At 42.4% G+C, this 27,426-nt stretch overlaps 1 protein-coding gene across 5 annotated transcripts in view; it reads right to left on the minus strand.

The window, feature by feature from the left end:
* TDRD3 (tudor domain containing 3) overlaps nt 1-26,484 on the minus strand; it is a 62,336-nt gene extending 35,852 nt beyond the window's left edge. Inside the window, exons 1-7 of one of the 5 annotated variants that reach the window (XM_079972620.1) lie at nt 26,272-26,484; nt 14,904-14,988; nt 12,572-12,637; nt 6,758-6,918; nt 3,193-3,334; nt 1,420-1,491; nt 290-439 (exon numbers count right to left, since the gene is read on the minus strand). In XM_079972620.1, the coding sequence (XP_079828746.1) occupies nt 290-439; nt 1,420-1,491; nt 3,193-3,334; nt 6,758-6,918; nt 12,572-12,637; nt 14,904-14,988; nt 26,272-26,315 (720 nt within the window). In that variant the 5' untranslated portion in view covers nt 26,316-26,484. Of the gene's footprint in view, nt 1-289; nt 440-1,419; nt 1,492-3,192; nt 3,335-6,757; nt 6,919-12,571; nt 12,638-14,899; nt 14,989-25,390; nt 25,411-26,271 lie in introns of those variants that run through there. The other 4 variants (XM_079972621.1, XM_079972622.1, XM_079972619.1 and 1 more) reach the window with 4 other exon arrangements.
* Nucleotides 26,485-27,426: the final 942 nt, after the last annotated feature.

Below are 27,426 nucleotides of genomic sequence, written 5' to 3' on the forward strand. Positions count from 1 at the left end.
TTAAATAACTATAATCAATGAATATAGAACAATGCATGCTTCCAAACTGATTGGGTGATTTTCTCTTCAGCAGTACTCCATGCCAAACTCCTTTAGAACCCCCTTTCTCCTCGCTGGATAATTTATTTTGTGGGAACACAGCAAATACCTTCATATTCATTTCTCCATACAATACCAAGAAGAGAACGCACAGACATTATAGTACCTCCACAAATTACAAATTTATTGTAAATAATAATAATAATAATAATAATAATAATAATAATATACTGCAGACCCTCTTTCTAACCTCTTTGCTTTTTGCTACTTCTGCAATAGCAGCTGTTCGCTGTTTTTCAAACTCATCATTGTCCCCGGCAGGTTTCGCTGTGCTTGTCACTTGCAGAGTTTTTCTCCGATCCAGCTCCCTGCTGTCCACTTGAAGCTGAGATACACACTTCTGGAAATGTAAAAGCATATTTAAAAAGCAGCTCCATCTACCATGTATTTCATTTTTAATATAATAGAATCAAATCACAATACAGCCACATGCCAGATTCTAGTTGTGATCTGAACTTCCCAGTCTCTACTACACAGGAAATAAAGACAGATAAATTATAAGAGAGCAATCGTGTTACTCAAGCAGCCCAGCATGATCCCCTGTCTCTTCCTCTCCCTTAAAGATCTTTTGGGATTGTGCAGGTTCCAAGAAGTGGACAAGAGGCTCCAGAGGAAGCCTCCCAGTCCAGCCCCACTCAGGTCTCGCTTTGATTAAAGAATCCTCTCTACTGGATGAAGAATGCTCCATTTCTAGACAACCGGTTGGTACCAAATAGCGGAAATTGAAACTTTCTCCCCCACAGATCAAGCTGCTTTTAGAATATAGTCTCATTGACATAGGTACGTGCACAAGAAACTGGGGGGGGGGGGGTGTGCGCGCACACACACACACTCTAAAAACAAACCAATACTGATGGCCCATGTACACACAGCTAAGTACAAAGCAGGGGCAAAACTTAAAATGAAAAAGATATCTAACCAAACATTTAACTGCTAAATAGAAAGTATCACGTAGCTGATGTTCCTTGTGGCACTTGAAAGAATGGACTGGGAAAGCACTTGGCCGCCGCTTGAAAGTTCTCAAACATGTAGAAAAGCATTATGTTCAAACTAGTTTCTTACAGTTATATCAATTTGTAAATTAATGCTTAAATATCTTTTTCCTGCACCATATCCTGTTAAACACTAGACTCTAAAGAACACAATGCCAAAGTATTGAAATAAAAAGTCCTATATGTAGCCTTTTTAAAATAAAGCCTCTGGGTATGGGGCGGTATATATATTCAATAAATAATAAGAAATAATAATAAGAAATATTCTAAGATACAACAGAGTCCCTTCTGTTTCAAAGTTTAAACCTATTTTAAAAGCACATCATACCTGCCCAAAAGGCACAAAGGGAGGAGGTCCACCTTCTGTTCCTATGTTACTTCTGTTGTGTTTCGATAAGCTCTGTGAAATTAAGCAACATTATCATTAACTGGTATTGCCACAGCAAGAGGTATGACATTCTACCTGTCATGCCCTGTATCTACCAACTTACTGATCAACCTTACTAGAAGCACCGGTGTCATGAGAAGAGTGTGAAGGCACAGGAAAGCTTGAAGGAGACAAAGAGAGAATGCAAACTTTCTAAACAAGCAAATCAACTACCCAGTTTGAATTGGGCATTAAGCTTGTGCCTCTAGAAAGAAATACATATGAAGTCTTTTTACTGAGGAATAGGAAGTTCTATGGATTCAAAGAAATGTAGGGTGGAAACATGTTACACAAACCACAGAACTTCGTGTTTTACACACTGTGTCTTCAACCAGAGCTAGATATCAATTTATTAGGCAGGAAAAAGTCCACCTTAGAGGCTGCTCCAGAGGGACTACGCCCTCCCACACCCCAAGATCTTTTACCACACCTGCCTTCTGGGAAGGATCCTGCTTAATATTTTAATAGTGTGAATGCAGTTTTATTAATAGTTTTGTTACTCTGCAAGCTGCCTTGGAAAGATTTACATCATGAAAAGCAGGTTATACATTATTGCAATAAATAATATAATCAGACAAAAACCACTATTCAAGAGATGTACAAGGAGTGTTTGCGAAGTTCTTTCTGAAGTGCCTCAGGAAGGAGACAGGTTTTCCCATAAACTGAAGAGGCAAAAAGTAGAAAGCCTCAGCAGGGAAATCAGAGAGCTTTATTACATTTACAGTACCACACTGACACTGGACAGAAGGCTGGTACAGAAACGGCCCACCTCCAATGTAGAACTTTTGCCAGCCCATTTTGTCTGACACCTCAGAATGCTAACAAAATGCTAAATTTTCTGGGTTTAAATCAGGGATGGAGAATCCCCTCGTGAGCAACCTGACAGCAGTTTAGGGCCAGAGGCAAACATGGATAGAGCAATGGATGCTCTACTTTCCTCTCTTTCCTCCCACATTCTGCCCCATAGACACCATGCATCTCTCCATCCAGGCCAGCAAGAGGCAGCAGCACAAGGACACATTCCAGGAGGAAAATAACTTGAGGAGAGTGTGGAGCAGGACTGGTGAAGGCTGTGGTCTGGGGGGGGGGGGGTCTTGGGGAGCCCCAGAGGCCAAGTATGGCCCCCAAGCCTAAGATTCCCCATCCCCAACTTAAATGCTGACCTTTCCATATAAACATTTTTAATGCACATTACAATGTGACTTAATTAAATGTGCTTTGTAACACAATCACAATGCCTTCATTTTCATATACCTAATAAATAATTTGAAGTTTAACTAATATACCTGAAAGAGCGTCACCCCCATCGTTCAGCCCAGACACTGAGGTCCTTCTCTGAGGGTCTTCTGCTGGTTCCCTCACTGGAGGAAGCGAAGTTAGAGGGAACCAGGCAGAGGGCCTTCTCAGTAGTGGCATCCTCCCTGGGGAACACCCTCCCTTCAGATGTCAAGGAGATGAAGAATTACACAACTTTTAGAAGACATCTGAAAGCAGCCCTGTATCAGGAGGTTTTTAATGCTTGATATTTTTATTTTGTTTTTAGATATGCTGAAAGCTGCCCAGAGTGGCTGGGGGAAACCCAGCTAGATGGATGGGATATAAATAATAATAAAATTATTATTATTTGTTATTATTATTATTCAGCTTAAGGTAGGGAAAAGCATGTTACCTCACCCTTTGCAACTCCCACTTTTCTATAAGATGGTCCACTTCACCGCCAAGAATGACTGTGTTGCTGTCATCCAGAAGGAGGATGCCATTTTTCACTTCCACAATTCCCAGCAGTTTAATTTTCGTTCCAGGAGGAGTGTTCAGACTAAACACAAGAACAAGAGGAACTCCACAAGTATTGACGAAAGTATTATTTCAGTATTTTGTTGTGAATCACCATTACACTGAATCAGTTCTAAGTTATTTATTATGTGATGCATATTAAAGAATTTGGTAGTGTGAAACTACAGTGCATTCTGTTTTAATGCTAAATAGCTATGTGACTTATTAAGGTATCACTAGAAAGGACTCACTGCACTTGAAGTTATCTGCATTTGAAGATGTAGTCATGAGAAAACACATGGCGCAGCACTATCACCTTATGCAGGAAGCATAGTAAGAATCCATCTCCATATTGCTTCTGGAAGCACTCACAGAAAACGTGTTTTACTGTACGTTTTTTTCCAAGTGCCTCCAATGTTCAGTGGCAAAATAGGTAAACAAAAAACACATTTTCAATGCTGCAGCACCTATAGAACATCAATCATTACAATGGTAGTTTTCAACTGTTCACTCATCTGTCAAATTGACAGAATATATTAAGAAAATCAGCTGTCAATCACTTCAGAAACTGAGCTCTGACTAGGGATACTTAGGTGAGAACAAACCCTGTTCCTGGAAATGGAACAGCGCACAAAGGAGATATGAGATTCAGATATCTGAATATGGGGCATCTCATGACTGAGACACCTTTACAAGTAGCATGTGAGAATTCACAGCCTTGTTACTGGGACCTTGAGGATCCAAAGCATGCAGCCCTCCCAATTAAGCAAAGGGCTTCAGACATTGGCCAAGCAGCACAGAAAGGAGATAGAGACCCATCACATATCTGTAATCCACCAACAGCATCAAGACATCTCTAGTACAAAGTGTCATGAGAAATTCCAAATCCTTGTCAAGCATTACTGAATGAAAAAAGATGTTCATTCTACTTTCGCCATCTTCATTATAATGTTGGCTCCATATAGACCCTCTTGCATTCTGTGCTGGCCACAGATGAAGGAAGGAGCCCAACTGTGCAGTTTGGTCTTCCATATTCCTAGTCTAGCATCTTATCAGATGGGCTGGTGGTCTAGATCAGGGATAGGCAAACTCTGGCCCTCCAGATGTTAGGGACTACAATTCCCATCATCCCGGACCACTGGTCCTGTTAGCTAGGGATGATGGGAATTGTAGCCACAAACATCTGGAAGGCTGGAGTTTGCCTATGCCTGGTCTAGATATTGCTCAGTCCTGCCCTTTGCCAACAGCTCTATTAAGACAGTTGAGGTGATGCGAATTACTTCCAGATCTCTATGAATACTACAATCATAGTTTAATAACTAACACAATATGTGACAACTTCCATCCTTAAGAAAGAGAGTGCTGAAGTAAAGTCAGCAGGCTCCTTCTGCAGAGCTGCCATTTTGTTCTAGTTCAAAAACTGCAAATGGTACAAGGGTGGTCAGAGCATGTGGCAGTAATGCATTGTTTGTTTCCAGGCTCAGTTTAAAGTGTTCTATTAATCCTCAAAATGTGTAAGCAGTCTAGAACCAGGTTACCTTAAGGACTGCCCAAGATCAGCATCTGAGAATCTAAACTCCAGCCAGTCATTAGCAAAATTTTGATCACTGGCACTGCAATCACAGAATTCTCTACTTGAAGAAACTTGAGAAGCCCCCCACCCCCATTTTGGACAGATGCTGAAAACGTTTTAAAGATATTTTGTAGCAGATTTTTGCTTATGTAAAATCTTATTTTTTAAAAAATGCTGAGCTATTTTAAGCTGTGCTTTTATTGTGACTCTATTTTGTTTTCTTTCTAGAAACTGCTTTGAAAAAATATTTTGACAAGTACGGGTGCAAATAAACTTTATTCTTCACTTAGGCTTTATTTAAAGGACAACTTTTTCCAGAAAGAAACATGTTTCTTTTAAAGAACTAAGATGACAAAACCATCATTTCACATTTTCAGAAACAAAAACGTTGTCTTTGAAACTTTTTAATTAAATAGCATACAATATATTCAAATATAAAATTGAAGGTTTGTCCTGTAGGATCTTGCAAAGCTGGACCGATCTTTTGGTACTGGAGTACAGCTTCACACTTATTTTTGGATGCCTAACAGGCTTTCATCTACAGATAATGAGAAAACGGGCACATGAGCTCTGGGAAGAAATATGGGCAGTTAAAGTGAAGCCACAGTGGTTCTTGAATGGTTTATACTAAAGTAGATCTAAAGGATACATACAACTATGAAACCAAATACCTAATCCTGGCCACCACACTACCTCCAGTGCTGTCTTGTTGCAAGATTTAAGGCAACTGTGTAGATAATATAGGATAAAACAGGAGCATACCTCCTTGACCAACATGGAAAAGGACAGAATATCTAATAAGGAGGCAGTGTTCCAGTTGTACTGTGGCCTCTAAAGCTGTGGGGAGAAGTTGTGCAAAGACAACAAGTCTTATGATTAATCACAAACTAGCACTAGGGTAAATGTATCTGGGTGCAACCTTGCACAACCCTATGTAGTGTAGCTATGAATGTGCATGGGGGTGGCAGCTTTCTGTTAGAGAAGCTTCAGGAATGTGGAAGGGCAGTTTTAAATTGGTGCTGGCAGGGGTGCCAACTTGTATAAAATATGGGGGGGCAGGTAAGTCCCCCCCTGATGCGGTGCCTGCACACTATTTGAATGGCAATGTACATCAACTTTGAGGGCCCCAGCACCCTCAAATATTTTATTTGGGGAAGTAGCCCCCTTAGCCCCTAGAAGTTGGCTCCTACCCACAGGGAGAAAGGCTTTTGTATAAAGTTAAAATATTCTTGATTTTGCTCACCAAGTAATTTCTTAGTGCACAAACTGCTCTGCAATCTCTTTATGGTTTACCATACGTGTAAAGCCAACGAGCTTTGCACATGGCTTCTCATCAAGTCACTAATTCATATGTAGTCTAATCCAGTATACCTATTATGCAATTCATTAGCATTTTTAGTAATGAAATTCCACTCATTTTATGTACACAACTGATCAGCTGTCCAGATGGCCTTTCAGCTGTTATCACCCTATGTTAAACTCCAGGTGATTACTTGAATGGGTATCATATAGGCACACAATTGCCCAAAGAATCTGAAGGACAGCTTTAACTATAGCTGTGTATAATACGTAACACCCTAAAGTTTTCTATTCAATTCATTTCTTATAAATGTTTTACTTTTACAGTGTACTTCTGTGTTTTCAGCTATTGTAAACCAAGGACCACTGTGAGAGATTAGAAGTGAATTTATTCTTGGAGGCATAAACCACAAACAGAAAAAGATATGAAGGATTTCTTCGTATAGGATTATTATTTCTTCACTTCTGGAACAAACTTTTTCTCCTTCAAAAGATATGGTAAACTCAGACATATTCTATATATTGAAATGCCTTTGAGAGTTCTAAAATGTAATGTGCTTTCAGTCAATATGAAGCAAAATAAGTATTGTTTACCTTATTTTGGACATATAATTATATTCTATTGCAGTGCAGCTTGTGTGTCCATCTGTCATCTGCAAACGCAGCATTCTTGGAGCAGCCTGAGATTCTTCATTATCCTTTGGTGCAGCTATATTGCGTACTTTTTGGATTTGTAGAACACATGGACCTTCTAGCTGTGAAGACCAATGGCAAAATTATTTTAATTAGCTTTGTTCTATTTTGTGTAACTACTATAGGAAATGGTTCTGGTAGGTAGTAGGTTACCTAAAAAAACCCCACATTTTTAATTATACTTCATTATTATTGTTGCCAGAGCACTGCCATCATTTCTACGGACACTAGGGTTGGGCGATATCTGGTTTTCAACATTGCGATATATCAGCAGCTAAACACTGCAATATTTCAATATATCATGATATCTGAAATAAGGCTGGAGCTATGTAGAGGTGAGCGTGGTAATGCCTTGACAACTGCTACCACTTATGAGTCTAATTCTAAAACTGATAATTTTTAAATTACCTTTAACATATTGTTACAACTGCTATGTTATAGTGGTACTGTACCAATAATCTTTAAATCAGCACATTTTCTCTAAAATTAAAGCTGTGGAAGTAATCAGTAGCATATATCCAAAGTAAGGTGAGAGAATGTTTACTAAAATTTTAATTACATTACTAAACAAGCAAAACACCAATTCAGTGTCACACTTTTAGATATCCATTGAGTCTTATACATCCCACAAACCAGTTATCTGATTGATGGGTAATGTTCTTTTCTAAACCAGGCCAAACTAGAAAGAATGGATAAAATTTTACAGAACAAAAAATGATTAAATGAAAATTTTTGCAAGGAAAATTTGCATTTCAGCATTCTCTGGCAATAGAGATGCCATTTGTCTCTGAAGAACGTATGCTGAACACACTTTCAGAAGGCACACTTGTTCCTGGGATAGCCCAAAACTTCTTTGCATGCACCATCAATATTGGGAAGGATGCCTCATGTGCCGTTCACCATATCAAAGGGCATTCATCAATGTCCACTGTTGGCATAGCCATATAGTTATTTTAGCTCTTTGGTCCTCCACTTGAAATAAACATTTTTTGCCAACCCCTTTTCTATGGAGCATGATGAGTATTTGGCTCTGTATAAGCAGCAGAGTCCCATGCAAGTCTGTCATCTTCTTTATGGCCTCCTGTCTGACAGCCTCAGGAGCCTCCAAGAAATGCAGCTGGAACCTTGGGTCACACAGAGGCTAGACCTATAATGGTTGCAGTAGGCTCACTTTCATTCTTTTCTAACTGCGCACCCAAACTTCACATATAATATCAATGTATTAATTTGTTGTTAATAACAAATGTGTGAGAAACCAAAGGGGCCAGGAGAGAATTGGAAGAGTTCTAGGGTAGGGTATGGGATTGGAAGAGAAAATGGGGGGGGGGCATAATGAGGGGGAGAGACACAGATGCAGATGGGGGGAAAGGTTCAAAAGGCAGAGCAGAGTGCTTTTTTTCTTTTACTCTGAAGCAACTTGCAAGCCAACAAGCATCTCGAGAGTGTATTTCCCTCCTGCTTGGACTGGTAAGCTGGAAGACTCACAGAGTTAACATGGGGCTGGCTACATAGGCTGGGTTAATAAGAAACCTGTGGGCTGCTTCTGCCCCAAAAGAAAGGTGCACACAACAAACACAGGCCCCCCCTTTATTCTGAAGCAAGTTGAAAGTCAAGCGGGGGGGGGGGGGTTCTATACACAGCTAACAAAGGGCTCCAGCACCAACAAGGGAGGGGAAAGACACACACACACACACACAGAGAGAGAGAGAGAGAGAGAGAGAGAGAGAGAGAGAGAGAGAGATGGAGCAAGGAAGCAAGCAATTTCGAAGGGAAAGAGTTAACAAAGAGAACGGGACAGAGAGTAAGCAGCAGCAGCATCACAGAGTAGTTCCCTGTAAGTGTTGTGCCACAGAGAGACTCAGCATCACTGGAGCAAGGAAGCAAGCAATTTGGAAGTGAAAATCAATCAGGAGGCAGAGGAGACTGTGCAGCAATTGCAGCGATTTTTGCTCAGCCTGTAACCAGTTTTTGTAGCTATTTGTAGTGATGACGGGGAGAGCTAACTGAAAAAGGCAGGAATTTTTGCAGCAGACTATTGTAGCCGCAGTACCGATCGAAAGGTCGGCGGTTCGAATCCCTGCGGCGGGGTGCGCTCCCGCTGCTCGGTCCCAGCGCCTGCCAACCTAGCAGTTCGAAAGCACCTCCGGGTGCAAGTAGATAAATAGGGACCGCTTACCAGCGGGAAGGTAAACGGCGTTTCCGTGTGCGGCTCTGGCTCGCCAGAGCAGCGATGTTACGCTGGCCACGTGACCCAGAAGTGTCTCCGGACAGCGCTGGCCCCTGGCCTCTTAAGTGAGATGGGCGCACAACCCCAGAGTCTGTCAAGATTGGCCCGTACGGGCAGGGGTACCTTTACCTTTACCTTACTATTGTAGCTATTCCAGGGACGCGGGTGGCGCTGTGGGTAAAACCTCAGCGCCTAGGACTTGCCGATCGCATGGTCGGCGGTTCGAATCCCCGTGGTGGGGTGCGCTCCCGTCGTTCGGTCCCAGCACCTGCCCACCTAGCAGTTTGAAAGCACAATTAAGTGCAAGTAGATAAATAGGTACCGCTTTCTTGCGGGAAGGTAAACGGCGTTCCGTGTGCTGCTCTGGTGCCGGTTCGCCGAAGCAGCTTCGTCACGCTGGCTACGTGACCCGGAAGTGTCTGCGGACAGCGCTGGCTCCCAGCCTCTAGAGTGAGATGGGCGCACAACCCTAGAGTCTGTCAAGACTGGCCCGTACGGGCAGGGGTACCTTTACCTTTACCTTTACTGTAGCTATTAGTAGGGATGGCAAGGAGAACCAGGGTAGAGGAAGGGGGGGTGCGGTGGGTGCGGGCCGCCCTGTGTGTCACCATTGAGGGGGGTGACAAAATGCCGGGCGGCACTCACCGCGGGGCCTGAAGCGCACCCGAGCCACGCCTCTCTCCTGGGAGAGACATGGTGGCTTGGGCGTGCTCAGGCTCCGCACTGCCCCAACGGTCCGCCCGCTGCCTCCCCCCAGCTGTAGGGCGGCTGAGTGGGAGGAGGCAGGCAGACTCCGGAGGCCTTGCGGTGTGTTGCCGCCCCTGCCCAGCCCCATGTGCCCGAACGGCATCCTCCGCCACTGGGGAGAGCTAACCCATTCTCAAAGAGGTGGCGATTTTTGCAGCAGCCTGCTGGCAGGGAACAGTTGACTGAGGCAGAGTTAGCACAGGAAGATGCACTAGCTTCCTGGTTTTTCCAATATTGTGTTTTCTGAATACAGTGGTGCCTCGCAAGACGAAAAGAATCCGTTCCGCGATTCTCTTCGTCTTCTTGCGAAGCAAGCCCATTGACGGCTTAGCGGATTAGCGCTATTAGCGGCTTTTAGCGGCTTATCGGCTTAGCGGATCAGCTGATAAGCGGCTTAGAAAGGGGGGGGGAGGGGGAAAAAGCCGCAGGAACTTGCAAAACATTTTCGTCTTGCGAAGCAAGCCCATAGGGAAATTTGTTTTGCAAAGCGCCTCCAAAACGGAAAACCCTTTCGTCTAGCGGGTTTCTCGTCTTGCGAGGCGTTCGTCTTGCAGGGCACCACTGTACCATGCACAAGATCTGCAATATATTAGAAGGTCATTTTTTTATATAAAACAAAAACAAAAGGCGATATCATGATTTGATTAAAATTTCAGTATCAGGAGACTATCTTTTTGCTTGTTTGGCCTCCCTCCCTCCCTTTGATAAAAAGGGAGATTGATGGGATGAGTGCTGGGGGGGAGAAGATTTAGCTGGCTGCCGTGTGCTGAAATGGGAGGTTGGGTACTATGTGAGAATGATGGGGAGGGTGTTTTTCAATAAGCAGTGCAAGCAAAAGTGTGTCTACTCACAAGCAAGCCCTACTGAATGCAATGGGGCTTACTCCCAGGAAAGTAGTTAAGTTGAAGACAGTGGGGCCTATGCATGCACAGATTCCACCGGCCGCTGAGGTGAAATGACACCAAAGCCAGAGATATACACGACACAATAGAGTTGGCAAAAAACACCCACCCACTAGAAAACCTTCTTTAACCTTCAGAAACAATTGCCAAACAGTTGTGGCGGGAACTTCTGTGCTGCTAAATTCAACTATTAAGTACAGCAAGTGGGGTGGCTGAATTTTATTCTGGCTCCTAAGAAGCTATTCTCCTGGTTGGACTGGAGAGCTGGGGGGACATTGGCCTTTCGCCTTTCCCCAGGCTCATTCTAGGCTTCTGTACATAGCACTAAATCATTGTTTAGTTTAAAATGTGAAGCAGCCCAGTATCTGCAGGCTGTTTGTACAGAAGAATCTGCAAAATTATGTCTGTCCCAATCCTAAAACCTCCTTGTTGAATTTACCAAATGATTCCTTGTCTAAGCACAATTTATCTCCCTCCTCTAACAAATGGGTCCATCTAGAGGCCATCTGACCCACAAAAGTGCAGCTTATACTTTGGCACCCTGTTTTTTCAGCTTCTCACCTGATGGTTACACCCATTAAACATATACATTTAATTACAGTGGTACCTCGGGTTACATACGCTTCAGGTTGCAGACTCCGCTAACCCAGAAATAGTGCTTCAGGTTAAGAACTTTGCTTCAGGATGAGAACAGCAATCAGGCTCCGGCAGTGCGGAGGCCCCATTAGCTAAAGTGGTGCTTCAGGTTAAGAACAGTTTCATGTTAAGAACAGACCTCCGGAATGAATTAAGTACTTAACCCGAGGTACCACTGTACAGAGCTAAGGCTTCTGAAAAAATTCGCTTAAACACCCAGCACTAAAAAGACAAGAGAAGATCTAGTCTCACCGTCAGCATAACAATATATTAAAAAGGTCCCTAATTTTGATTTGTACAACCAAACAGATATTAAAGATATTTGCAGAGAAGACCAAGACTGCTAACCTAAATTGATTTCAGCACTTAAACCTAATCTTCCAACAATAATTTGGAAAAAATGCTAACTGCACATAGTTTGGATTAGCTCTAAATTTGTTCAAACCCTTCATACACTGAGAAGTATCAGATTTCCTGTTTAAATACAATAATCATTATATTAAACACCATTTAACTCTACTCACGATAAGGCACGCTGTTACATTATCTGTCACATATGCTGAAGTTCAACATTTTTCTTCAAATTTAATCTAACACAGCCATCTTGTGGCTGAAGCTTGTATATCATGATTCTAAGTTCCATGAAACTGTACTGTTACACCCTAGTTATCGTTGTTCCAACGAGGGTGGGGATGTGTTTGGGGCTGTTTCCCCCACCTGCCTGCATGTGACATCATATGTGACGTCAGGTGTGGGGCGGGTAGAGAAGTGGCTGAATTGGACAACTCAATCACAGCAGGAATAAAGTTACTACCCAGCTGATAGCGAGTGAGCTCACCTTGCTGGTTTAGCTGTGCCACCAAGTTCCCTAGATCACTAGATAAAGGAACTAGATCACACAGCTGATCCATGCAGCATGCAGCACTGTCATCCTGGTGCCCAGGGCTTGCACAGTGCTCTCCAAGTGCCTAAAAGCTAGCTCTGTTCCCAAGCACCTGACAATCAGCTGGCTCCCAGGCACCTGAGAAAACCTTGCAAGAGACTTTGACAACCCACCTGTTAATCACCTGACACCAGTAGCCCCTGCAGGGATGATGCCCAGTAAATGGAGAAGGGAGAAGAAGAGAGACAAGTTCAGCTGGAAAAGCTGCAGGAATACAAGTACTGTATGAACACAAGTACTGCAAAAGCCAGCAATTTTACCTTTTCCACCTTTCCGCCATTGATGTCACTTGGAAGGAACTTCTTCCCAATAGCTCTTAAATCTGTCTGAAGTCAAAATAGAAATTAAGTTTGAGTACTGTTTTCCAAAATAGATACCAGAAAGAAAGTAACAATTCAGAAGAAATAATTTATAGTAAGAAGTAATAACAGTATTTCACAGTCACGCATACTGGTAAATATACATACCCATGAACAAAGTAAATATTATCAAGCTCATGATTCTCATACACAGCTCTTAAACAAAATAATCTTTTATGCAACTTAATGCAAATCTTTAAAAAGGAATAATCCCTACTTAAGAAGAGTAAAATAATGTTATAAAAAACTTGTTGCCTTTTTATAGAAATTACAGTTCAGACCTCTAGCAGCTATGTATGCTTGGTTCCCTCCATATTTCCTAATGGTTTCTAGGATCCAGCTGTTTTAGTCTACATTTACTTGAAGCAGGTTTTGTATGTATGTATCCTTTAGCTAGCTGTTACTGGTATTTTTATTTAGAATGGGTTTTTTTAGTTAATTGTTTTATACACACTATTTCATTGTTTTATGTTTTTATTGTGTAAAGCACATTGAGATGTTCACTTTTAAAAGGAAATACACAATATTTTTAAAAAATGAATATTACTACCCAAGATACTGCAACACTCAGATTACATTTTCTTCCTATAAACAAGCAGATGCACAATAGAATTAAATGATTTATGCTTCTAATTTTTGTTTTAACTTTGAACTAAACATTTATAGTATTGTTCCAATAGCTGACCCAACGCCAGAGACACCGCTTGTTTTTAAAAATAGAAATCATTAAATCTCTGTGGTTTAAATGTTGGTTCTTTACCTGCACACCCTTTACAATTAGGATTTACATAACCTTCATTAGTTATTTACATAACTATATTTTGTTCATCCACTGTATTAAGCAAGTTTCTAGTATGCATGGCTGCAAAAACTCCTGTGGGATCATACAGGTGGTATTATTGAATGAAATCTAAAGCATCCTGAAAGGAAGCAGAAATGACAAAGGAGTTGTGTACATGGGTGCTAGACTATTTTCCTGCTGACTGCAGCTCCTTATGCTATCCCTCTAGAACAGATTTGCAAGATGTATGAGACGTACCAGCAAAATATGGATGAGGAAACCCAAAGGGAATATAATGAACACTATAAAGGACTAAATATATATATAAAAAATTGTCCAGTAGCACCTTAGAGACCAACTAAGTTTGTTCTTGGTATAAGCTTTCATGTGCATGCACACTTCTTCAGATACTATAAAAGACTATAATTCTAAGGAGAGAAAGAGAGAAGGCATGACAGGGTCTTTAGTCTTCCATTCTGTTTCCTTAAATGCCTGCTCATTGATTCTGACTATCTGCTGGTTAATGATAACATATGCTTAGTCTATTACCTGAATATTCAACGGAGACAATACAGTACACTAGCACAATTTTTGTTGGTATAAAAAAATTTGCTGTGCTGAAGAGGTAATTTTAAATAAAGGCAAGAACCAGAAAAACTATTGCTTGCCTAGTATAGAAGCATGAACAGAAGGCCACAGTTAAATTTTCAGAGAACACATAAAGCTAGTAATCAATATACTATACAGAATTATTCTTAAGAAATACGAAGAGAATTGTATGAAGCACTAACAAAACTTTAAAAAAAATGCTTATATAACACGGATGCAGTCAACACCAATAGTTCTACCTTGTTCCCTTTGGGAAGAAGCAGGAGAAATAGTGATTTCAAAGAATGAACCATATCACTATTGCTTTCTATTTAACAATATTATGGCAGAAGAAACTGCCTCCAGTTAAATCCCCAGGTAATAGACTAAAGGATGCCTATACTTCTATAACAGAAATAGTATTTCTAACTTAATTTATCCAACATACTTAATACCAAAACATAAAAACAAGGTAGAATATATACATAAAACGGCTTCAATCAACTTCTATTACAGATGGAAACCTGTTCTTTAAACCCAGCAAGTAAAAACAAAATTGCAAAACTGTATTTCCATAACTCAGAATGGAAATTAAATCTAGCAGTTGTTCTTGTGATGGGTCTATTTTATTCCCTTTAAGACAACAACTCAAGTCACCCACCCTAAATAATTACTAGGCAAAACTTTAATTTGTATAATACTATTCTAATCTATTTTGGGGTTTTCTAGTAATTATTTTACAATAATAGCACCTTTAAGAGCTATGGTATTTCATTTTGTATTATATCAGCCAACCCATAAGCTAATAATTACAATAAGTGACAATTAACAAGACAATTATGAAAGTTCACATATGCTACCTACATTAAGTGCAATCAGAATAATGTCGTTTATGTTGACTTTGTCAGATGAATTTGTGCAGGCTTCAATTCCTTCATCTGACAGGTACCTATTAAAAGAAATGAAAAATGTTGATTTAGTATACGGATATCTCAAATGAAAACATCCCAAATCCTTAATCTATCCATGAAAACATTTTTAATGCATTTTAAGTTGTACAGCAAGTTACAATTTCACTGAAGCAATTCTGGGATGTTAAACTGTTGCACAGTAAGTCTCCAAAATACCAGATGATGAGGAGAACAAAGGAGCAGAACTCTTGTCCTCCTAGTTTGCTTGTGAGCTTTTATGGAATGACTAGTTGGTCACCGATAGAAGCCTTGGGTGAGAGCCAATGTAGCAATGTGACCTCTCTCCCTCCCATGAGCCCCACAAGTGACCTCCAAGATCTGCTCTGGAGGCTTATGGGACTCTATGAAACAGAGTTTAATGGCCTGGGGAGGTGGTGAATGAGGGAGTAAAGGAACCAAGTCCTGTTGCACAAGCACATAGGTAAAGTAAAGGTAAAGGGACCCCTGACCATTAGGTCCAGTCGTGCCCGACTCTGGGGTTGCAACGCTCATCTCGCTTTATTGGCCGAGGGAGCCGGTGATTGTCCGCAGACAGCTTCCAGGTCATGTGGCCAGCATGACTAAGCCACTTCTGGCGAACCAGAGCAGCGCACGGAAACGCCGTTTACCTTCCTGCCGGAGCGGTACCTATTTATCTACTTGCACTTTGATGTGCTTTCGAACTGCTAGGTTGGCAGGAGCAGGGACCAAGCAACAGGAGCTCACCCCGTCGTGGGGATTCGAACCGCCGACCTTCTGATCGGCAAGTCCTAGGTTCTGTGGTTTAACCCACAGCGCCACGCACATAGACACATAGGCATAGACAAGGACATAGACCTCACTAAATGTTGCTCATTATGCTGGACATTGTCCTGAAATAACAAAGTCATTCTTATTTTCTAAGTAATTCAACCAAGCATTGTAGCAGCTGAAGCTAATTCCTTTGCTTTCAAAACAGCTTAGTTGTAAGTAACTTTGACCTGATTGTTCCAAGATATTCAAGAGCAACACCCTCAATTAATATGAGCTTGATTATGTTTTGTAATGCAAGGTTGATGCTTTTACCTTTTTTGCCAGGTTATCAAAATATTATTTACTGAAGGTGTACCTCAGCAAATTCTGATGCCTCAAACAATACCCTTACCGTTCCATATACAATATTCCCAAATACTTATTTTCAACCCCCCACCCCATTTTCCTGTTTTGAAGGGGAAACAATATGGTGGATCACCATTACGATAATGGTAAAGACCAAACAGCCATGCATAAAATTCTACTGATATAGCAGGGGTTTTCAGTTCAGCCTCTTGAACTTCCGGGAAAGACACTCCTTAAAAATCAGGAGACCCTCCATGTCATGAAGGGCTGCAGCTGGACAGGAAACATTGGGTGCTGCGCAATTAAGTCTTACTCATTGTAGATGTACTGAAATTAATGGTCCTAACTTTTGGATACCACCCATTACTTGTCCATGCAAACATGAACCTATCGGGTTCACAAACACCATTGTTTGTTTTTAAACCACGCCTTTATTGAAAAAGAAACATTTTCATGCAACTTAGTCAGAAATAAATAATAATAATAATAAAGCTGAAGCCTGATAGAAAATTTGTTTTCTACATTCACACATTACACTAAATGACGGGTGAGGAAATGGATCCAGCCAACCCTCCTCAGGTGACTTGGCTCAAGGGAAGAATTAGAAGTGCACTCTGGATTATTTTTAATTTTTACAGTCTCAGCTTGAACCAAGTCACAGATGCAAATATTCCTGCTGAAAACAGGGAAGGGATTCAATCCCAAATGCATGCTGTGCTTTAACTCAGAAACTCTGGAGCGGAGCCAATCCCAGCAGGGCTTAGAACTACAGTGGTACCTTGGGTTAAGTACTTAATTCGTTCCGGAGGTCTGTTCTTAACCTGAAGCACCACTTTAGCTAATGGTGTCTCCCGCTGCCGCCACGCCGCTGGAGCACAATTTCTGTTCTCATCCTGAAGCAAAGTTCTCATCCTGAAGCAAAGTGCTTAACCCGAGGTACTATTTTTGGGTTAGTGGAGTCTGTAACCTGAAGCGTATGTAACCTGAGGTACCACTGTACTATAGTGCTAAATATAAAAGGTGCTGAATTCAAGCTCTGCTTGCAGAAGATCATTCAGGAGAGCACTCTAAGAGTAACACTACATCCAAACCAGTAGCTGTAAAAAAAACTGCATTTCCCCCAAAGCTATCTTCACCACTCTATTGAATTCCCTGCCACACACACACCCTTTTAACCATTAAGTAGGTTCAGAAGACAATCAGAACATGGCTTGTTATTTTGAAGTTTGGTATACACACATGCAATAACTTTCTTCTATACGTCAAGCTATCAGTTATATAGCCACTAGACATTTAACAGCTACACAAAGGAGTAAAAAACTTGATTTTGCTGCCTGCCACTGCCGAAGCAAGGGGTTGCTAAGTATCTGGCAGGCTTTAGCACATGGGAGTTGAGCAGTGTTTGGCTTAGTTGGTCACAACTTGAGCAGGCTTACCAGCTTTAGATCAGAGTTAAGTACATCCTCTACCTACAAAAATATTTATTTATTATATTTATAAAGTTAAACAACTTTTGTGCAGGGAAGTGCACTAAAAACAAAGAATGAAAATAAATATTAAAAATATGATACAAAACAATGAAAGGAGTATGAAGATTTATTTCTGGCAGATACACAATAAGGATGAATCATAATTTTGAGAACCTCGGATTAAACAACTTGTCTGTTTAATCTGAGGTTCTAATTATTTTAATGTGGAAAAAAAAGTATTTATCTGATGCTGAAAAAACTATAAAGATGGTGCCAGGTAAGCCTCTTGCCTGAATCTACTTCATAAATTGCTGTCACCAAGATAGCCCTCCTTAGATGTCACCTATCTCACTTCATCTGCTGGGGAACTTAGAGCAGGACCTTCAATAACGATTTTAAGGAGATACACACACACGGTGAAAAAAATATTACAAAGCCTTGGCCTTTCTGAAGCAAAGCTCTGATTTGGACCCAAGTTGAAGCAAAGCAACATAAGCTGAACCATCCTGCTTTCTAAAGCAAAATCCAAACCAATGTAATCTTTGTTGTTTTAAAAAACACACACCTCAAAGCAGTGTGCAACAATGAAAGAAAATAAAGTATAATAATAATAATAATAATAATTGCAACAATAATTCATAATGCTACTCAAAAGTATTTTTGTTAATGTTTTGAAGTAGGAACTGGACCAACACTAAAATATGGAATGATGTAATTGAGGATGTCACTGAAATACTGTAATATACTGTTTAGTAAATAATAATAACATACAATATGCTGTGCTTACATCTTACTTTCAACCTGGAAGCAAATTATACTTAAACAAAGCAAACAAAATTTTCTTGTCTAGGAAACATCACAATGTAAAACTATGGAATCACCACTTGGTGGAACTATTGCTGCATGTCAAGTCCTTGTTCCTTAAAAAATAAACGAGTGTTTTAAAATTAGGGGAGAATGTCCAAGTATAAATAAATAGTTTTAAATTTAACACTAGTTTTATGGAGTTGCATGTTTGAGCAGAAGAGTGCAGCTAGAATATGTATTTTCGATTCCATTTCAGAAAGTCTATAATTTATGCAGAGCAAAAGCATGCAGGCCAACTCAACAATAAGCTTCACTGAATTCTGTGGGACTTACTCCCAAGAACAGGCACCTACAATTACAGCCTAATTGTCTTAACAGATTATCCACAAAACACTCAAACCTTCTTGACACAATAATTTCCTATACACTCACCAGCATTAACTAGAGCCAGGGGTAGGCAACCTAAGGCCCATGGGCCAGAAGAGGCCCACGGAGGCCGTTTAACCGGCCCAAGAGCCACCCCCAAACTGAGCTGTGCTAAACTGGCACAGCATGGCACAGGGACTCTCTTCCACAGCTCCAGAAATTGTTTCTGTGCATGCCCAGACACCGGAAATCACGTCTGCGCATGCCCAGACACCGGAAATCACGTCTGCACATGCCCAGACACTGGAAATCGCTTCTGCGCAGGCACAATTTTCGGTGTCTGGGCATGCACAGAAGCTATTTCTGGCATTGCGGTGTGCCGGCCCGGCCCACGGAGGATCTCTGTGGGAGTGATCCGGCCCATGCCTGGCAAGCCTTGCCAACCCCTGAACTAGACTATTATGTGCGGCAAGAACAGCACATAAATGCATGTTCTATGAGACTTCCATCAGGTCAAAAAGGAATAGGGGAACCAGGGAATACTTGGGTGTTAGAATAATGCATTTGTATAAAACAAAAATATAAAATATAGCACATTTTACTTTTGCGGCTTAACATCTTACAAAGGCAGCTTACAATATCATAAGAACACAATGAATACACCAACCACTGGTTGCACTGCTGTTGTGCAAAGCACTGCCTGCTCAGAGACACAAAAGCCCCTCTCGAAAGGCGTTCTGTTGGCTTTTGAAGAAGTTTCTGAGAAAGACATTCGCTTGATCTCACAACCAAAATCTCCTGTACTTGATATATTGTTTTAATGGTATTCTCTTATTGCTCATTTTATTTATAGGTGTTTATATATTAATGTTTTCGTAACCTGGTTTTCTATATTTTGTAAACCACTTAGAAACCTAGTTTGGCATTAAGCAGTATATAAATTAAAACAGGAAAGTTGCTAAAATTGACCTTTTATAGCACAATTACAGCAAGGAACATTGTTCTATGTACGTTGTGGTTTATGCAAGAGATGCACTGGGTGCTCACAACCTTTGTGTACAGTGGTACCTCGGGTTACATACACTTCAGTCTACATACGCTTCAGGTTACAGACTCTGCTAACCCAAAAATAGTACTTCAGGTTAAGAACTTTGCTTCAGGCTGAGAACAGAAATTGTGCTCTGGCAGTGCGGCGGCAGCAGGAGGCCCCATTAGCTAAAGTGCTGCTTCAGGTTAAGAACGGAACTCCAGAACGAATTAAGTTCTTAACCCGAGGTACCATTGTACTTTGAGTTGACTGTGTGCCCTTCTTTCTCTCCCCACCCCCCAGTTATGCACATCAGATTTCAAAGCTATTATTTGAAACTATGCAGTGAGTTGGCTGGGGGAGCGGGTGCATGTGAATAAGCAATTAATATAGACTAACGTAATGAGAGACAGCTCTTCTCACTTAAGGTCTTAAATGTGTTAGTCCTTCCTTAAACAGAAAGACAGAATCTCTCATTTATCTCAAAGCCTACATAATTTTATTTCGGATCCTGAATCAGAAGCATAACTAAATTTAGTTTACTGCTACAAAAAAAAAAGAATCTTGTTTAAATCACATAATTACACTCCAGTAAGTAGCAATCAAGAAAATTGTGCCAAAGGTTCAAAAGAGATATGTTCACTTGCATTTATGCCCAGAGTAGTATCATTTAAGCCATGTTTTTCAACCAGTGTTCCATGGCACCCTGGGGTGCCTTGAATGCTGGTCAGGTGTGCCGTGGGCAACACTGGCCTCCATCTCTCTTTCCTTCCTTCCCTCCCTCCTCTGATGCCCTATTGCATCTCTGCCTCCCAAAGGCTTGCATGGCTGTTTGTTGCAGCAGCCCTGGCTCTGGGGCTGGCCAGGGGGTGCTGGTTGCCAGGAGCTGAGGCAGCCTCGGAGGAAGCAAGCAAGTGGATGAGGGAGCCCAGCCAGTCTGCCAGCCCTTGCTGTTGGGAATGGACAGACAAGTGGGAGGCTGGGCAAGCAGGCGCAGTGCTGGCCTTTCTTGTGCTTGCTGCGTGCAGTGCCTGTCTGGGAGCTGAGTACCCAGCACTGAAGGGGTGCTTTTCTGCCATGCAGGCCCAGCTGCGCCTGCTGCTGCCACTCAAGGTGAGTAAGGTGATGGCCTCACGTTCACTTTCAGCTAGTCTCTGTTGGGCTGCTAAGGCTGGGGACATCCTCTTCCGAGGCCCCTGTAGGGTAGTATGAGGCATCTCTTTTGGGCGGGTGGCTCAGAGACCAGGGGTGGTGGCAGCGGCTGCCTGGAGGACTCCCAAAAAGAGGGGAGAGGAGGCTGGGGAAACACTCCACAGGGGAGGGTGTTTGAAAAAGGGTGAGGAGCTACAGGCAAGGGTTGACATAACTGGGCTCCTGAGCCCCACAGGGGTGCCGCACAAAGATTGCAGTCGGTCAAGGGAGCCATGGGCTCAAAAAGGTTGAAAACCACTGGATTATGTGTTGCATGAAGAATGACTTTCTTGAATCTTCCAATGTTCAGCTTCATTGAATGTCCAAAAGTTCTAATGTTATGAGAGAAAAAATTCTCCAGCCACTTTCTCCATGCCAGACCTAATTTTATAAACTTCTATCATGATACCTCTTATTCCCCCTTTCTCTAAACTAAAAGTTCTGAACACTGCAACCTTTCCTCATAGAGGAGTCGCTCCATCCCCATGATTATTTTGGTTGCCCTTTTCTGAACTGGTTATACAATATTCTTTTTGAGGGGAGGTGACCACAACTGTACGCAGTATTCCAAATGAAGCCGCACCATAGGTGTGTATAATGGGGTTAGGATACGGGTGGTTTTATTTTCAATTCCTTTCTTTAAAATCCCCAGCATGAGATTTGCCTTTCTCACAGCTACAACACACTGAGTATACACACTGGTATTTACCTAATTTTTAGACATGCTAAGGAACAATTGGTTGCTATTATGTCTTCATATGTAAAACCACAGAATTCAAAGAGGCTGCATTTTCTTTTCCCCATGACTGTAAAAAATCTCAGCAAGCAATAAGCAAATAATAATAATAATAATTTATTTATACCCCATCCATCTGGCTGGGTTTCCCCAGCCACTCTGGGCGGCTTCCAACAAAAGATTAAAAATACATTAAAACATCATAAATAAAATAAAATAAAATTCCTTCCGGTAGCTCCTTAGAGACAAACTAACTTAGTTATTGGTATGAGCTTTTGTGTGCATGCACACTTCTTCAGATACACTGAAACAGAAGTCATCAGACCCTTATATATAGTGAGAAGGTGGGGAGGGGTATTACTCAGAAGGGTGGTGGGAATGGGTGATTGGCTAATAGATGTGGTAAACCTGTTGACGACTGTTAATGACTGCAATTGGTCCTATAGGAAAAAGCAAGGGGTGAGATGGCTAAAAATAGCTTTATCATGTATAATGAGATAAGAATCCAATGTCTCTATTCAGACCAGGTCTCTCCGTGGTTTTAAGTTTGGTAATAAGGTGCAATTCAACAACTTCTCTTTCCTGTCTATTTCTGAAATTCTTTTGTAATAAGACAGCTACTTTGAGATCTTGTATACAATGTCCTGGGAGATTGAAGTGTTCTCCTACTGGTTTCTCTGTCTTGTGATTCCTGATATCAGATTTATGTCCATTTATCCTTTGGCGTAGGGTTTGGCCTGTTTGTACAATATAGAGAGCTGAAGGGCACTGTTGGCATTTGATGGTATACACAATGTTAGAAGATGAGCAATTAAATAGTCCTGAGATGGTATGTTTGATGTTGTTGGGGCCAGTAATGGTATTGTCCGGGTGTATGTGGCAGCAAAGTTGGCATCTGGGTTTATTGCAGGCTCTGATACCAGTGTCCATGTTAAGTCTGGTGGTTGTATTATTGTGGGTGAGGAGTTGTTTAGGATTGGGTGGTTGTCTGTAGGCAATGAAAGGTCTTCCTCCCAGAGCTTGAGAAAGAGAACTGTCATTGTCTAGGAGAGGTTGTAGATCTCTGATGATGCGTTGTACTTTTTTAACATGGGAGCTGTATGTGATTACTAGTGGTGTTCTGTTATTTTCTTTTTTGGGGTCTGTCTTGCAGCAAATTTTCTCTGGGTATCAGTCTGGCTCTGTTAATCTGTTGTTTAACTTCATCGGGTGAATATTTTAGTTCTTTTTTTATTGGGGTTTTCACACACAAACAACAAGAAAATAAAGCAATCTTTTACAATCAACATTTTAAGTCATCATATTTACACTGCGTGTCCTTTTTAGTTCTAAAAAGGTTGGCTGTAGGTATCTTGGGTGAGAGAATCCAGGCAAATTGTACTGAATTCCAGTGTTCACATACACCAGTGTAATTCTATGTATCCAAAAACAAGTTGCCATATACATCTGTTAAATATGACCATACACTGCTCTAGCACTGTGAAAGCTTTTCAGGCACCCATACATTAACAAGTTTTAGAAGCTGTCAGCATGCAACAACCCACGCCCCAGGAAATGGCTGCGACTAGCCAGCTAAACCAGGTGAGGGTAGTCGAAGGGTCTCTAACCCTCTGTGACTTAGGGATTTCCCCTGCATGTGAGGACAGGCTCCTGCAGATTGAGCCGATGTGACCAATAGTGGATCCAACGGTCAAGAAGGCAGTTGCTGCATGTGCTGTAGAGAGAAATGAGAGGCAGATGGGGCTCATCTAACTCAGAAGGTAGCCCACCTAGAAGAAAGAAAAATCTTATCTTAAAAGTTCTACTGTCTTGTGGGTTATCTTTGGGAGAAGAAAAGGCTAAGGAGTAAAAACTACACAAATCCAGAGTGGAATCCCCAAGACAGTTGGATGGCACCTTGTATGCCTGCTTCTGGCAACTCTTGCAGCTGGTGCCAAACATATTGCTGTGCTTTCCTTTGGACTGCATCAGTGAAGCCAAGAGATGGATCTTGTCATCTGGACATTCCAGGACCTCCACACACGCTGCCCAGGCTTGCGTGACAGGGAGGTGACTTTGGTGTTGCTAACACAGCAGTTTGAGTTCACCCCTGGAGGAACACTCTATTCTCTCTGAAGATGGGCACCAACACACACACACACACACACAGCATTAAAAGAAGTACTGAATTAGTAACATAATGCATGAATGTACATAATGCAAGTAAATATCAATTGTAACGTAACTTTTTTCAGATAACTATAGCCCTCTTTTCAAGTTTTCATGGTCTATCCATATGTTCTATCAAAACATGGTGGGCACCTAGACTGTACTTGTTGGCCCCTCATCTCTGTATGTTTAATAAAAAGTCAGAATAGGCTTTCCTCATTTTGAGTATGTGATCAAGAACCCTGGTCTGCACAGGGACTCCAAATTACCTGAGTATAGCTATACTGTATGCACAAAACCTATCTTCACCTTCTGCCTAACACATAGAACATGAGGACAGGGCTAATGGGTGGAAGTCTGCTCTCTCTGCACCTGCTGACCAAAAGTGTTGATAGGAAAAGTAAACAGTATTTATTCAGAATATATAGAGAGTTCCTAATGCCAGTTAGCTCAGTTGGTTAGAGAGTGGTGCTGATAATGCCAAGGTTATGGGTTCGATCCTCATATGGGCCACCTGAGATTCCTGCATTTCTGGGGGCTGGACTAGATTATCCTTCAGGTGCCTTCCATCTAGGATGCTCAATGCTAGAGTTAGTGGGTGGGAGCCAGATTGTTGTGAATGGAAGGGCTCCTTCCACTCCTGGAAGGCACTGAGCTCCAGCAAAAGCTTCCCACTGGTGGAAGAGGGAAAGGGAGGCTTTTTAAAATGACTCCTTCATGCCCCATGCAGCCACTCGTGTCAGATGTTATCTCAAACCTCCAAATCTTGAAGTGGGAAGACCTGGTGAAGTCTGCCTCTCAATCCTCTTCACCCAATGCTAGCTGAACTACACTGAACATGATTTTGGATGCAACTCAGTTCAAAAATGTATATCAGCCCCTGATTCTCTGTCAAAAGTCAACCAATGTAAGGGGTCTTCTCCAATAAAAAATAAATTTTCAAACAAAGCTTTAAATGCTTAAGTCATATTATTTTACACATTTGGCTACTGGGGGGAAATTGGTATAGTTAACAGGGAATATGTTTTGTGCATCAATACAAGTTAAATAAACACGTTGCTGGCCACATGCCTGCCATGTACTTTCACTGCAGCTTACAAAATTATTTTAGAGTATATATCTAATGAAGAAGTACTGAAGGTAAACTTAAAAGCAATACAAAGAATTTCTAAATTTTCACTCTAGTATGATCACTTTTTCTTTGTCTATTCTACTTGTCCCTGAACTCCTGGCGGGCTGGAAGTGAGTGGGTGAAGAGTTTGCCTATCACCTACCTCACTCCAAATAATTAGCAACATTGCTTCACATCAGTGACCAAATATGTTTTCATACTGTTTTGAACTTGTCAACCAAAGCTGTCAACCTTGTGGTTAGGCCCAAGTACTACTTTAAAATATTAGCTTTGCTAGAATACTTTAGTATTCAGCATTTTACATTATTCAGCTTTCTCTACCAAAGCTGCTAAAGTAGAAAATGGTTTGTTTCAACAGCACATATACTGCAAGAAATGTAATTTTTAGTTATAAATATAGCACTGGACAACAACAAATGAAATATACCTTGCAAGGTTCTTCAAGTGTACTTTCATTAATCTCTTAACTGTCAAGCTAACCTCAGCAAATATTTGATGTAAAGTAAAGGGCGAGGACAGATTTCCACAGAAAGGACTAAAAAAAAATGCAAGCACAAATGCAAAAACCTTTAAATCGTGCCACCTTGATTTCCAATTGCACAGCAGTTAGTTTAATCATTTCTGGCCTAATCTTCACAAGCTGACAACATATCTTTAGGTGAAAGAGTGTACTGCGTGAGGAGTAACAGAAACCTAGGTTCAAAAGCTGGGACAGCAGTTTAAAGACTGACATGATAGAAATGCCTCAAACTTCAACTTCAAACTTTGACTCATCAGGTGAACTTAAGCAAATCTCTTTTCTTAGTCACTACATCTATAGTACAGGAGATTGCATTACTGATCTGCCATACACAGTTGTAAGGTATGCTAAAATAAAGTAGAGGAAATTCAGTACAGGAGGCGACAAACGGCTGATAAGAATATTTTTGGAAGGTGAGGTGACGACAAGGCAACCCGAACCCAAGTTCTGCAAACTTCCGAAAAGCAGCCCAGGTGCAAAGCGGTGCTGCCCTTGCAACCCCCCCCCCCCGCTGTCAAAACCCGAGAGGCAGAAACCCCCCATTTCCTCGCCAGCCCCGCCGGGCGGGCAGGCAGGGCGCGATCTCCCCCCCCCCCCCGCCCGCCCTCCTCGGGGAAGCAGCCTGTCTCTCGGCCTTTGCCGGACACACGGGCGCCTTCCAGGGAGCACTGGGTGAATCGGGAGGCCCGGGAGGCCGCGCCAGGCAGGCGAGCCGCCCAGAGGGGCGAGAGGTCGCTGGGGGGGCTGCCCTCCTCCCCCCCCCCCCCCGCCGCCGCCGCCCCACTCACCAGCCGGCCTCCGGGAGCGCCGAGGCGCCTCCTCTCTCGGCCATGGCTCCTCTTCCTCCTCCTCCTCCTCCTCCTCCTCTCCGCCCCCCGCGGAGAAAGGGCCACGCGGGGAGGCCTCGGCCCCGCCCGCCTCAGGCCCCGCCGCGCAGGCGCAGAGGCACCCGAGGGGAAGCACTCGAAGCCGGGGGAGGGAAAAAAAAGAACCGCAGGCCCCCTCCCTCCCCCCTCCGCCCGCCCCTCCCGGAGCGCCGCTTCGCCGACTCTCACGCCGCCGGAAGTCGGGGAGTCTCCGGCGCCCCCAGCTCCGCGCTTCCGCTTCCGCAGCTGCTTCCGCTTCCGCTTCCGGGTCGGAGGCGGGCCTTTCCGGCGAGCGGGCAGAGCCGGGCAGCGCGGCCCGGGACTCTGCGGAAGGGAAGGGCTCGGCCTCCGAAAGGGGCCCCGCCGGACACTCAGTTAGCCTTTGGCTGAAGGGGGGGGGGCGTGTTATTGTTTATTTTGTTTTCAGGTAATGTATTTTTCTGGTTTTATCCTGTAAACTGCCCGTGATCCTCGGGGGAAGGGCAGTAGAGAAATGATAATACTACTACTACTACTACTAATAATAATAATAATAATATAACTCCATGAATAAATTTAGTCCTGCACTGTGTACCCCACCGTTCTTGAAAAGAGAGGGGAAAGCGGCTTGTGGTCCTGCAGTGTGAATGTGCTGGTAATATAACAAGGTCAAAAATGCGGCTGGACTTGGGTGCAGAGCCCCCTTCCTCCAGGCTGCTTGACCCGCGCCCTCGCAGGCTCCTCAGTCCGCTTTTTCCATCACTGCACCAAGAAAGTGGAAGGACTCAGCCGTAAAGGTTCGGGAGGCAATAAGACCGCAGTCCGTGACTGCTGGGAGGAAAGGATTCAGTGGGGATGGAGGGGATCTTTGGCTTTTTTGTTTCTGATTTTAATAGTTTCAAAAAATGATACTCGACGGATGGCTAAAGAAACAATTTAGAAACAGTTATAATCAAAGCATGTATTCGTGCCATCCATCATCCACACAGCAAAGGCCTCATGTTTCAGGAGCTAAGTTCTAGTTAAGTAAATAGTGTCTAAAGGAGCTGAATCCTAGATTCCTGGAGAATCTACTCTAGCAAAGCAGTTTTGAGGGAC

This window comes from Podarcis cretensis (assembly GCF_951804945.1).
Source record: "Podarcis cretensis genome assembly, chromosome: 4".
NCBI lineage: Eukaryota > Metazoa > Chordata > Lepidosauria > Squamata > Lacertidae > Podarcis > Podarcis cretensis.